This window comes from Sorghum bicolor, chromosome 9 (assembly GCF_000003195.3).
Source record: "Sorghum bicolor cultivar BTx623 chromosome 9, Sorghum_bicolor_NCBIv3, whole genome shotgun sequence".
NCBI classification, from domain to species: domain Eukaryota; kingdom Viridiplantae; phylum Streptophyta; class Magnoliopsida; order Poales; family Poaceae; genus Sorghum; species Sorghum bicolor.
The window spans coordinates 51,977,852-51,990,830 of NC_012878.2; the positions used below are offsets into that span (position 1 = coordinate 51,977,852).

Consider the following 12,979-nt stretch of genomic DNA (forward strand, 5'->3'; position numbering starts at 1 on the left):
ATACGGACTCTATCATAGAGTCTAAAGTTATTTATTACCTCGAACAATGTGGACTTGGAGTCTAAATAAGACTTGGAGTCTTATTTTTTCTACCTCTTTCTTCAATAAATATGCTGGCACATCAACAAAATATCATAAATAATATGTAATTAAGTATCTTGGACACTGTGATAGAGTCTTGCATTATGAGTGCCCTTAGACTCTAAGTGCACATTGTTCGAGGTAATAAATAGTTTTAGACTCCATGATAGAGTCTGCATTGTGAGTGGCTCTCTCTGCCACTCTCTGCGAGAGAACTGGGATACGGAGAGCGCGCTCGTGTCAGCCTAGCTAGCAGCCAAATCCAATGTCCCAATTGGTTCCCGAGTCGCGACTTCATGTCTCACATGAGGGCTGGTGGAATCCTGGAGACCCTGCACAAGGTGATCATGAGGATTGAGGGCTTCTTTTGGTCGACATAACTCTGAGCATAATAGTTTTGCCCATTAAACTTGTTCATTTGCTTATAGTATTATATAAAGGGGGATCTATTGGTTCCGGGACGGATACTTCTCAGTATTTATTTGAGTACCGGTATTATCGCCTGTACATTCACGCTTTATTATCGACAACTTTGGACTCCCTCCTTTGCTTTCACCTTTCGGTTTTCATTTATATGATACGATGAGAAGTTGATTGAAATTCCTGGGGCAAAGTTGATTGGCCTTACCATACTAATGAAGTCGATGGAAGATTAAAGTTAGTGCGTACCAACAATATAAAGCGCCTAGCTTTATATTCACATCAACTCTTTGAAGCGCAGTGCATAGTGAGCTGCATTTGCAAGTACTCCCTCTGTTACTCAAAAAAATGACGACATCATTTAGGATCCAAGGAGTGATTAATTAGAGTAGAGTTTTCCTTGTACGCCCCTATTAAATACGACTACGGGTGCACTCTCTACAAGAACATACATTAGCTCAAGTGGCTAGCCAGTGTGTTGGGCTTGAGGTGTTAGGATCGAAGCTTGATGGCCGCAATTTTTGCATGGCCTGCATGGGGCTTTTTTTTTGCATTTTTGCATGGCACTGTTTGCCTGAGGCGCGCCGATTCGCGCTTGTTTGGCTGTTTTGGCGAATTTTTTGGCCAGGCGCGTGTGGGAGACGCATCGTGCCATGCTGTAAAGGCAGTAAAGCTGAAGCAAAATTTTTTTGCGGTAAACTCGCGAGGGCGCGTTGAAGAAGACCGACGTTTGGGTTGCCTTGTTCTCTATTAAAGCGCCTGTGTTCTTCACTTCTTCTCTTCACTCAAGCTCCTGTTCTTCACTAAATCATCTTGGCCGAGCAGCAACTCACATGGCTGATGTTGGGTTTGATCTCAACGTTCGATTAGAAGATGATGACGATGGCGACGTTGCATTTGATCTCAACGACCCTCCATTGCAGCATGACCACGGTATTGTACTTGTTCTTATCTTGTCCATTTGCAACCGTGCTCTTAATCGTTCTCATATCAAAGGATGTTGTTACAGGTTTTGATTTAAACTTACCGGTAGATGAATTTGGTGCAGTCGATAGCCATTATCTACAAAACCTTGCTGATATGTACCCACACTTGCAGTATTTTCTACATTTTTCACTAAAAATAGAACATGTTGCCGACAACTAATGCTTGTTTTTTTACTATAAATAGAACATGCTCCCATTCAAGGAGCTCGGCAACGAAAGAAAGACATGACCGAAGAAGAGAGAAAGCAAGTTTACCAAGCTTTGTTGGCAAGAAGCAAGAATGGAAAACTAGGCAAAAATGATACGAAAGAAGTTGCTACTCAGTTTGGTCATGACCGACGTGCAGTTCAGCGCCTGTGGCAGCGAGGTAAAATAGCACTTGCAAATAACATTCCGGTTGATCTTGGTAGTCGAAAGAGGGGTAGAGTTGGTCGTAAGGCATCTACTATTAATTTGGAACTATTGCGTAATATTCCTTTGAAGGAAAGAATGGTCATCGAAGATGTATGTGCTAAACTTAGCATGAGCAAAGCTACTGTTATAAAGTATTTGAAAAAAAAGGTTTGCTTCGGCGCCATTCTAGTAGCATCAAACCCTATCTCACTCAAGCTAACAAGAAGTCTAGATTACAGTGGTGTGTTGACATGGTTAAGAGGGATTTGGTTGCTGATCCAAGGTTTAAGGATTTGTATGACTTTGTGTTCATCGATGAAAAGTGGTTCTTTCTCTATCAAAGTCTGAAAAGTATTATTTGCTACCCGATGAAGAAGATGCATATCGGACTTGTAAGAACAAGAACTACATTCCTAAGATCATGTTCTTGTGTGTTGTTGCTCGGCCAAGATTTAGGGATGGGACATGTATTTTTGATGGTAGAATTGGTTGTTTTCCTCTTGTTCGGTATGAGCCAGCAATGAGAGGTAATGGGAGAACCGGACGTATTCGTGGAGACATGATTATGAAGCCCATAACTTCGATCACAAGAGAAGTTATTAGAGAATTCATGACTCGAGCGAAGGCTGCTGCAACTCCGGCGTGGAGTCCGGCACCACCTCGATGGAGTCCGGCACCATCTCCGACTCCGGCGAAGGCTGCTGCAACTCCGGCGCCACCTCGATGGAGTCCGGCACCATCTCCGAGTTCGGCGAAGGCGAGCGACGAGCACGAGCAGCGGCGAGCACGAGCGGTGGTGAGCGCGACCGGCGATCGCGAGCAGTGACGAGCGGCGGCGAGCGGGAGCGGCGGTGAGCGGCGTCCATGGCGAGCGGGAGAGGCGAGCGGCCACGCAGCCGAGCAGCGGCGATGGCTAAATAAAGACGCGAGTGGAGAATTGCTCACGGTGCGGCGCATGCAAGAATCGAAGCGACTGAGAGTTACTGCACCGTGCAGCAACCAAAGCAGCAAGGGCACACACGTCCATATTCACGGCTGCCAGCTCAGAACGATATTTTTAGGCAAAACACGATTAGGGGTCAGAACGACGTTTTTTAGAGTAATAGAGGGGAGTATGTAAGTGGAGCACGCCATATTGGGCGCGGTGGCGCAGCCTGTGAATCGAGCTTAGCTACCTTTCAAGCAGGGGCTTAGAGCGAATGCATCACAAGGCACAACGACGATTGGCATGGGAGGATTTAGGGGTATTTCCCAATAAAGATGCGAGTGGAGAATTGCTTACGGTGCGGCGCATGCAAGAATCGAAGCGACCGAGAGTTACTGCATCGTGCGGCAACCAAAGCAGCAAGGGCACACACGTCTATATTCACGGCTGCCAGCCCAGAACGACATTTTTAGGCGAAACACGATTAGGGGTCAGAACGACGTTTTTTAGAGTAACGGAGGGAGTATGTAACTGGAGCACGCCATATTGGGCGTGGTGGCACAGCATGTGAATCGAGCTGAGCTACCTTTCAGGCAGGGGCTTAGGGCGAATGCATCAAAAGGCACAACGACGATTGGCATGGGAGGATTTAGGGGGTATTTCCCAATAATGCTATAATTTATATTATTTTCTCACAGCTCAAACACATGTAAAAACTTGCGTTTCAATTAGAAGTCTAGATTCTAGAAAATAAATATTAGTTTAAAGTTGCTGATTTGCAGTGTTATTGGCTATATTTTAAGCCTATGGATTCGACTTTTTTATGACATGAAAGTGGGAATACCGAAGTTTCAAATCCTAGCTCCGCCACTGATTGGACAGAGACAGCTTGGTTTTGGAAAGTGGGCAGCTAGGCCTTGGCGCAAAACAAGCCCTAAGGGCACTCCAAATGCTAGAAACTACGTATAGTTTCTATACCTATTAATTTCTATAGACAATATGTATAGAAACTATGGTCTCAATGGATAGTTTCTATAGAATATTTTTTATCCAATCATATTCATTCTCTCTCTATTCTCAACCAATCATATCACTTCATGTCTTGGATCTCGTGTAGACATGGTTTCTAATTTAGACCCAGTTTCTATGACTTTTGCTCTCTCTCCTCAATAACTACCTATCCACATCAGCAAAATGCTTAGGTGGCACTGCAATTAATGTCTATAGAAACTATGATAGTTTGTGTATTGAGAGTGCTCTAAGGGGATGTAGGTACAACTTCACTTTCTGATTTTTGAACTTTACTCTTTAACTCTCGGTGATTTGGTGAAAGAGATAAGTACTCCTAGCTGAGAAGTGACTCGAGTGATTTCATGGTGATTGAATGATGAGCAATGGAGAGTGGCGTTCTTTTAGCTCTTATATAGTTAACTAGTATAAATAGAGAAGTAATTGCATTTTAACAGTTTGGTTAAACTCCAAAGAATCAGCTCGAAGAAGCTAGGAGCAGAATTTTACCGACAAATGCATCATGTCTCCTCAAACTTTTTTCACATTCTCACCTATATTCATGAACTTTCAAAGTAACATTTAGATCCTTCAATTCTAACTCTCTAAGTGGTTCATTGTAACTTTGTAAGTTCACTGTAATGAGGACCTTGTTTAGTTCTCAAATTTTTTTAAAAATTTCTCATCACATCAAATCTTTGGATACATGCATAGAGCATTATTTTTTTTGACAACAATGCATAGAGCATTAATATATAGATGACAAAATAGCTAATTACACAGTTTGTCTACAATTTGTGAGACGAATTTTTTAAATTTAATTAGTCCATTATTGAATAATAATTGCTAAATACAAACAAAATTGCTACAAAAGTTGAAAAAAAAATCACGAACTAAACAAGGTCTAGTTGTAAATGCTTTCCGTTAGGTGTTTACTGTTTCCAATAGGTTGCAATTTGACTCAATTTCAGCTAGTTGCAATTTCTTTGAAGTTTAAATTAATTTTAGTCTAGTTCTAATTAGTTACAACTGCTTCGAATAGGTTTCAATTAGTTCATACTGGTTGCTGCTTGTACCCGCTAGGTCGTCGAGGAAAAAAAAAATTCAGGACAGGTGGAAGGTGCCACCGTCTGGTGCTCTACGAATGGCAGCAGAATCCGACGTGGCTGCCCTGCCTATCACACCGCCTGACCGCCTACCCTGTTCAAAATTCGAACTTCCTCCGCCGCCCCAACGGTACCATTGCCCCCAAGCTCTTGCTCCGCCCCCTCTCCCCAAGCCTAGAATCGTTCCAGGATCCGAATACTCCGTACCCTCTCTCCGCCCCCCCTCCCCCGGCGGCCGGCGCTGACCGCGTGATCCTCGCTCCGATGGCGGGCACCTCCACACCCGCCCGTTCCTCCGCGCATCCGATGGCGGCCACATCCACACCCGCCCGTTACCGTTCCTCCGCGCGCTCTTCGCTGCCGGTGCGCATCGTGCTGCGCGTGCGCCCGTTCCTCCCGTCGGAGGCCGCCTCAGCGACAGCGCCCTGCGTCTCCCTCCTCAGCGGCCACCCCGGCGGTGAGGTCACCGTCCACCTCAAGGACCAGCACACCAGGTACGCCTTAACGCCTCCTCAGCGTACGATCTGGAGCCCTCGGACTTTTTCCTGCGCTAATTGCGGATCATCACGATCGGTAGATCCATTTAACCTACCAGGAATTGGTCAAGTGCTTGCATGGAAATTTGATACTCCTAGATAATACAGTGAAGGGGCTTCTCACATGTTTGATTGCGTTTCCTTATTTGCTTTGGTGTACTGGTCCATTTATGCAGTCGGAGTGAACTGTACAAAGTGGATTCGTTCTTCGGTCAAGAGGACAGCGTGAGCCAGATATTTGACCAGGAGGTTCGCGCAGTGATCCCAGGCATCTTCGAGGGGATCAACGCGACGGTCTTTGCCTATGGGGCAATCGGCAGTGGCAAGACCTACACAATGCAGGTGCCTACTGTTATCATGACTGCAATGTGTTTGATTAAATGCCGCTTTTGGCAAAACAATATTTCACTGAAACCTATCTGAGTGGCTGTTGAACAGGGCACGGAGGATTTTCCAGGGCTAATCCCATTGGCTGCTTCAACAATCCTAGCACACTGCACTGGCACATGGTGCTCTGTTGAGATCTCATACTATGAGGTGTACATGGAACGGTGCTATGACCTACTGGAGCCTAAAGCAAAAGAAATTATGGCATTGGATGACAAAGATGGGAACATGCAGCTAAAGGGCTTGAGTTGGGTAATGTGATGCTGCTTGGTGATTACTAAATGTGTTTGATGGAATTCAATCGGTTGCTTACTGTTGCCCTTTGATGTTTGAAGGTCCCTGTGCGATCCATGGAGGAATTCGAGGAGCTCTATTCCATAGGCGTGCAAAGGAGAAAAGTCGCCCATACTGGACTGAACGATGTTTCCAGTCGGAGCCATGCTGTGCTCTCACTCAGGGTCAGCACTGATGTTATGAAAGGGAAGCTTAACCTTATTGATTTGGCTGGTACATCTCTTTGGAAGTCTGGATTGAGCCACACATGCTTAAGCTGTATCCCTCTACTTGAACTTGTGCTTTGCTTGATTGTTGTTTCTAGGTAGCGAAGACAACAAAAGGACTTTGAATGAGGGCATCCGTCTTCAAGAAAGCTCTAAGATCAACCAGTCATTGTTTGCATTGTCCAATGTATTTTCAGCTTTAAACAAGAATGAGCACCGAATTCCCTACAGAGAGAGTAAACTGACCCGAATACTTCAAGATTCTCTAGGAGGCAGTAGCCGTGCTGTGATGATAGCTTGCCTGGTAACTTTTCTTAATCTTTTTTCTTATGGATGTCTCATATTGTAGAACTTGGCTAATTGTTTTTGTTGTTTCAGAATCCTGCAGAATACCAGGAGTCAGCGAACACAGTAAGTTTGGCTGCTCGATCTTGCCATATTGAGACTTTCACCAGTTCAAGCAAGCAAGAAACTCCCAAGGTCAAGGTTGACATGGAAGCCAAATTACGAGCATGGTTGGAATCGAAGGGGAAAACAAAGAGCATCCAAAGAATGGATGGTCTTTTGTCCCCAATTGCCAGCAAGACTCCATTGTCTATGAGCCATATGAAGCAACCAACATCTTCCAGAATTTCTTGTAGAGCTAAGGCAATGGATCAGGATGGTGGTAAAATCAAGAAGTTAGTATTTTTTTTTATCATTTCCTCTTTATATATTACATGGAACCATACATAGTTCTTATTTCTTTGTCTTCTCCTGCACAGGATGCTTTTTGATTCAGAAGTCCATGTTCTTGCTGAAAATATACCGCGAGAGCACAGGCAGAGAGAAGTAAATACACCAAAGAAAGGTACTTCAGAAAACTTCAGTAATATTATATCTGTGCGAATAGTGGTTACAAAATCTGAAAAGTTAGTTGAAATTTACTTAGAACAACCTCTGACATTTTTTATCTATGTTTTCATGTGTGAATCTGATGTCTAAAGGCCTTGAGATTTTTTACCTGTGTTTTCACGTGTGAATCTGATGATTAAAGTCTTATGCAGTGGTGCTTGCTTCAGTTACTCAATGCCATGAAAAACATGAAGCTTCTCTCAGGAAAGCTGTTTCTCCAATTTCTTCAAATATGGTGCCTGTGAAGCAGCAAATATCAGATAATGGCAATTACCCCATTTTATTGGAGCCCCAAACTCCAATAGAAACACATAACATAGTCAAGGAGACTCCTGGTGCAACACCACTAGAGAGATTTAACGTGCTACAGTCTAACTTAAAGGTTTGTATGGTTCCCATTGTCATTCTATAGACAAGATATTTGCTACTTTAAGATTTATCAATTGACATTAGTCACATTATGACTTTTTAGGAAGCTCTTGTTCAACCATACCTTGAAGTTTTAAATGTTGCAAACAAGTAAGTCCGAATTCTACAACCTTTTTTGTTGGCACCTCAGTTCCAGATTTTTATTGAGCTTAGCTTTATTTGATTGATGCCTAAAATGGCTGATGCTGTACACATTGCTGAAAACTGACTAAATAGCACAAGGGAAGCAAAAATGCAATGGATCTAAATTGCATCCCCCTGGATCTAAAAAAGGCACGTTGATCACTCTAACTTTTAGGCTAATCTTTCTTCTCCTAGTATCTTGTATGCTTACGGTGAACCATGACAAAAAAAACATGGACATGTCAGTCATGGTTTGTGAGCATCACAAATCAACTAAGAGCTTGTTGGGATACTCATGTGTCCATCTAAATTTCACACCAAACCACTCCAACAGACATGGATTGAGATGGATACATGGGTATCCAAACAAGGCTTAAGGACCATTTACAAACATGACCTGACATTGTGTGTGTGTGGGGGGGGGGGGGGATGCAGTTTCCTAGTTTTTTATTCAAGTAATTTGCTCCTAGGTGTCAGTTCAAATGAGAGGTCAACCTACATTTCTTCACATTATGAAACTTTGGCAGGAATCCTGCCATTCTTCATTGTGATTATGTTATAGTCTGTAAAACTCCGACTATTGGCTTGTCAGTATAGAAGAATACATGAAATTTCAGTTCTTAGGTTGACCCTTATGTCACAAAAAATATCCAGTTTTTTCCAGTCTTTCTTTCTAATGTTTCTCTCCCTTTACCTATGACTGCAGGGAAGAGCTACAGAAGCTGAAAGTATGATCCTTTCATCTTAATAGCATTTCGATCACTGTTGTTCCAGTCTTTTCTTCTGAGTAACTTCCCCTCTTGTTTGCTAGGGAATTGGCACGAAGAGAGCAGAATATATTCTGGAGTTACGGGAGGACTCACCAAGACCATTCACAACTGTAAGTTTTTTGTAGAATGTGAAATGATCCATACCTTTTTTCCAAAAGAAAAAAAAGGAAAAAGAATCCAAATGTCTGAAATGGCCTTCTAATACAATTTGCTTGTCCAGCTTGAAGATTTGGAAAACATTGGCCTCACGTCAAAGCAGGTAACTTTTTGTGTCATCTGTTCAGGCGAAAGGCATGCATCTCTGGCCAAAGTTATATATCGCTTGTAATGCCTTTGGCTTTCTTGTTCGTTTTGCTTGTAGATCCAAGAACTCCTAAAGAAGGTGGCCGCCACTGGGATCTTCAAATGATGACCGAACTAGATGCTGTATGTGGACGGGAAGTTAGTTCAAATCTTTCTTTTGGTGACTTCAGGCAGTGTCCTGCTGCTGCTTTCAACTAGATTTCCTTTAAGCGTCTATGTAACTAAACTGTCGAAGTTGTGCTGCTACTTTTACGTCCAGCAGAGTTTTTATGAAACGAGCTATTCGAATATTTTATATGATGAAGTAGAGTCTTTTGCTCATTTGATAAGGGCATGTACAGCTAGGCTGTAAAGCTCGTCTGTGTAATTTAGTTTTTGCGAAAAACACCCTAACGTCCCTAATTGAATGAAGTGAGAGAGGAAGTTCGTCGTCTCGTGAGGTGACGCCCTCGGCTTGTGCTCCCAGATGTCGTTGCCGGCGAAAAGACGCGCTACGGGGATGCCGTCTTCAAGCTGAGCGCGCGGGATCCGGTTGTGGCGCGCTCGATTTCCTTATTCGCGCCAAAATCCCCCATGCCCATACCATATAATTGTTGTTCTCTTAGAGCTCCGCCGTCATTCGTCGCCGTCGAGATGGAGCCCAACAGCGACCCCCCCGTCCAGGAAGGACAAAGTTGTTCCTTTGGGTCGGATGGGCAAGGTTCCAGCGGCGTCTTCAGCGGTGACGACGATGGCGCCAAGCAACTTCATCTGCGGCAACGGCTGCAGATCCGGCTTGGCGGTGGCCCTCTTCCATGCTGCCGGCGGCCCATCCCCTTCCTCATGATTGAGCGAGTTGCTGCTGGTGATTCTTATCAATTTTTCAGATCTACTAGTAGTAGCACTGAACTGGAACAAACAATACTAGCAGTTGCACTGAATTTTTGCAATCAACCACATATTTTTTTAGTGCAGATTTAGAAGGCTTCAGTTTCTTCTTGTGGTGCCTGTGATCAGGCTTCAGTTACTTTTTGAGTTTTCTAGTGGTGCCTGTTAAGCTCTTGTGAAGAATGATGTCCTCTTGTCAAGAATTTCAGAGAATTTTGTGCTTTCACTTCTAGCTCTTGTCAAGAATTTCAGAGAAGTGATAGCCATATTCTGTTCCCTAGTATTGGTCTTAGTTTTCCATTTTTTTGTTATCTATCACCGGTATTATCCCCCGTACAGAAGTTCAGTTCGTGTCTGCTTGCCTGATATCTTTTTCAGAATTTTGAAAGCCATCAAACTCCTGGATGTATTGTTTTTATTTCTTATTTTTGCTGCCCTTTTCTATATTAGATCATTTTCCTGCTGCGTGCATGCTGCTACCGTGAAGCTGTTGTGGTCATGTCCCAGATCCATAGCGAGGTGAATCTTAAGTTGAAAGAGAACGCCAGGGAGGCTCTTTGTTTGCTTGTGAGTGAAATAATTCTTTACAATTATAGTATGAACATTTGTAATCTCTGACTGTGGGTATAAATCATGTTGTATCAAATAGCAACACAATGATATTCGATAGTCAAGGACGTCCGTCCGTCCGGACGCTTCATTGATGGGCCACGGCACCAGCCCAACAGCCCATCTCTCCACTTGCTTTCCTTGCCTTCACTTATCTACTCGTGAGTCCATATGTTCCTCCCTATTTCGCACTCAGCCTTATCTACTCGTGAGTCCATCCGTTCCTCCTCATTCGTTGGACGACCGTCGCATCCGCATCGCTACAGGCACTCTCCACCGTGCGCCTGCTCCAAGCGACTGCGCTCGCCGCCACGGTTGCACTCCCTCTCGCTGCTGCCGCCTTTCCCCGCTCGCTCCCTCCTACGACGTGCGTCCCTGCCCGTGATGCCTCGTTCCCCACTCCCAGGCCATGCTCCATCCTGCGCCACGCCGCGCACCTCTCCCCCCCACCCCCACACACTACCTCTACCCGTTGCAGCTCACTCGGCTGGCTTCGATGGGGTACGTGCCGTCAGAACGGTGCTAGAGCAGCGCAGAGTGTCAGTGGTGGCCTCCAACACTCCTTGCAGGGTCCCTCTGGGCAGCGGCCCTCCTCGGCCCTTTGCTCGGCTAGGCCTCGCGGTTCACCACCACAGCGCTTCTGCTAGGGCGACCTCCATCCGCTCCCTGTCCTCCTCGCCGATCTATTTTAAGTGTTTTTGGATGTTTTTTCGACATGTTGCAAGTCTATGTTTCAAGTGTTTCATTGTTTTCAGATGTATGTTTAAGTTGTTTTACGGATTTTGTGAAAGTAAATTGGATACTGCATATGTTGCAATGGTTATATATATATGTTGCAACTTTCTATCTCCAATGTTTCATTTGTATTTTTTTACACGCAGACACATGTCTCAAGTGTTTTATCTGGGTATATTGCACATGTTGCAATAGTGTTTCAGCTATATGTTTTAAATGTTTAATTTGACTTAGATTTATGTTGTAAATGTTTTATCTGAATATTGTAAAAAAAACTCTATTATTTGAATGTTTTATTTAGACCCATCTGCTTGCAGCTGCTGGCCTCACGTGCATGCGTGTGAGCGGAGGGGCGCGAGCAGGCGCAGATCGAGGTGTGGCCCCACGTGGGGCGCGTGCATGCGCGGAAAGAGCAACGTGGGCCCCCACGTGAAGCTGGCCGAGGAGTGTGGGTGGGGCATGAGCGGGCACAACAAACGCGAGCGTCCGGATGCTAGCATCACATTGGACATCTGGGCGCTAGGAATCCCGAATGGTATTACTAAAATAATATTCATGATTGATCATGGCTATATACAAGCATTAAACCACTTGCAGACAGTTAAATAGATAACTCTGTTTGTGGATTGTATGAGTTGTCTGTTCAGTTGTCTACGTTGTGGACTCCAAGAATTTACAGACAAGTAGCTGTCTGTGGGCTGTACATGCCCTAAGGACACGTACAACTGCCGTTTTGATCCCGTCTCTATGATGCTAGTTTTGTGAAAACACCCCTGCCAACGTCAAGAGACAGAGCCTCCGTCGTCTTGTGAGGCGACGGGTAGAGCTCGTGGCCCGAGGCCAAATCATCACCTCCAGCACCGCTGTACGCTCGCACGCCGACTTGAGGGGGCTCGGATCCCGTCCACGCGCTCGCGATCTAGTTTGGGTGCACGGGAACTTCGCCTTCGCCTTTGGTCATGCCGGTGTCCTCACGATTACCTTCCTTCTTCGAGGCCGGTAGCGCCGACCTTCGATACCGCGCCGATGTCTGTTGACCCCATTGTTCACTGCCTGGACGCAGCGGCTGCATCCATCGCCACCACCGACGACAAGCACTCGGCGACGGCGACCTCCTGCATGGATCGATCTGGAGGATGTGGATTTCCCAGCATCTCATCGTCCATCAGTCGCTTGTACTGCAGTTCAAGTAGATGAAGCCTTCTTGTGCAGTTAACAAGAATTGAATGGGGTCTGCTTCTGATTTTTGTAATTGTGAATGAACCTCATAGTTAAAGCTTCTGAATATTTGGACAGGTAGCTTCTCATTACTTGTTGTGAGTGACTTTTATTTGCCTTTTACCTAGCTACCTATTCACAAAAGACTTGTGAACAGATCTGTTAATTTTCTCTGATAAGCTTGCTGCCCTGTTAAGTTTGGTGACTTTTAAATTTAAATTTCTCTGATAAGCTTGCTATCATGTGAACATGTTCTCTGATAAATTTCTCTGATAAGCTTATTATTAGGTTGTGAAACTAGCACTAGTAGGTTTAATGGAACATGTCATCTGTTACATGTGAACATGTTTCAGTCAACCTCTCCCCTTCCTATGTAGCGTCTATTATCCTATCTGTTAGTTGCATGATTTCAGTTAAGTTGCTGCCATGAATGTTTTTGAATTTTCGGGTAAGTTGTTGCCCATGAATGTTTCTGTATTTTCAGTTTAAACCATAGTAAAATTTTATATGTTCAAGGTATGGTAATAATTTTTTTTTATGAAAACTTGAGGACCAATAGATCATAGCTAGAAGAACCCTATCACACCTCAAGGGGCCCTATCACAGCTCGAGAGAGCCTATCACAACTAAAAAAGTCTAGGTCTCCAAACCATGGTAAAATTCTAAACTTTTTCATATACTTTTATGTG

At 44.3% G+C, this 12,979-nt stretch overlaps 2 protein-coding genes across 2 annotated transcripts; both read left to right on the plus strand.

Moving 5' to 3' along the window:
• LOC8072545 (kinesin-like protein KIN-10C) lies at positions 5,033 to 9,182 on the plus strand. The gene is made up of 13 exons (XM_002439873.2): positions 5,033 to 5,413; positions 5,632 to 5,797; positions 5,894 to 6,094; positions 6,178 to 6,349; positions 6,441 to 6,646; positions 6,721 to 7,022; positions 7,107 to 7,192; positions 7,389 to 7,618; positions 7,709 to 7,755; positions 8,495 to 8,516; positions 8,600 to 8,668; positions 8,779 to 8,817; positions 8,920 to 9,182. The coding sequence occupies exons 1-13, from the start codon at positions 5,184 to 5,186 to the stop codon at positions 8,965 to 8,967; spliced, it is 1,818 nt and encodes a 605-aa protein (XP_002439918.1). The 5' UTR covers positions 5,033 to 5,183; the 3' UTR covers positions 8,968 to 9,182.
• LOC110430081 lies at positions 9,323 to 10,358 on the plus strand. The gene is made up of 2 exons (XM_021447021.1): positions 9,323 to 9,705; positions 10,179 to 10,358. Exons 1-2 carry the CDS (start codon positions 9,435 to 9,437, stop codon positions 10,211 to 10,213), a joined length of 306 nt encoding a protein of 101 aa, XP_021302696.1. The 5' UTR covers positions 9,323 to 9,434; the 3' UTR covers positions 10,214 to 10,358.

What these genes read in the sequence shown, in the direction of transcription:
- LOC8072545 (XM_002439873.2), top strand. Translation starts at nt 5,184, where the DNA reads ATGGCGGGCACCTCCACACCCGCCCGTTCCTCCGCGCATCCGATGGCG. An exon ending in TGCTACAGTCTAACTTAAAG is followed by an intron (nt 7,619 to 7,708) that starts GTTTGTATGGTT and finishes ATGACTTTTTAG; the next exon opens with GAAGCTCTTGTTCAACCATA. An exon ending in TTGGCCTCACGTCAAAGCAG is followed by an intron (nt 8,818 to 8,919) that starts GTAACTTTTTGT and finishes TTTTGCTTGTAG; the next exon opens with ATCCAAGAACTCCTAAAGAA.
- LOC110430081 (XM_021447021.1), top strand. Translation starts at nt 9,435, where the DNA reads ATGCCCATACCATATAATTGTTGTTCTCTTAGAGCTCCGCCGTCATTC. An exon ending in GATTGAGCGAGTTGCTGCTG is followed by an intron (nt 9,706 to 10,178) that starts GTGATTCTTATC and finishes TTTCTATATTAG; the next exon opens with ATCATTTTCCTGCTGCGTGC.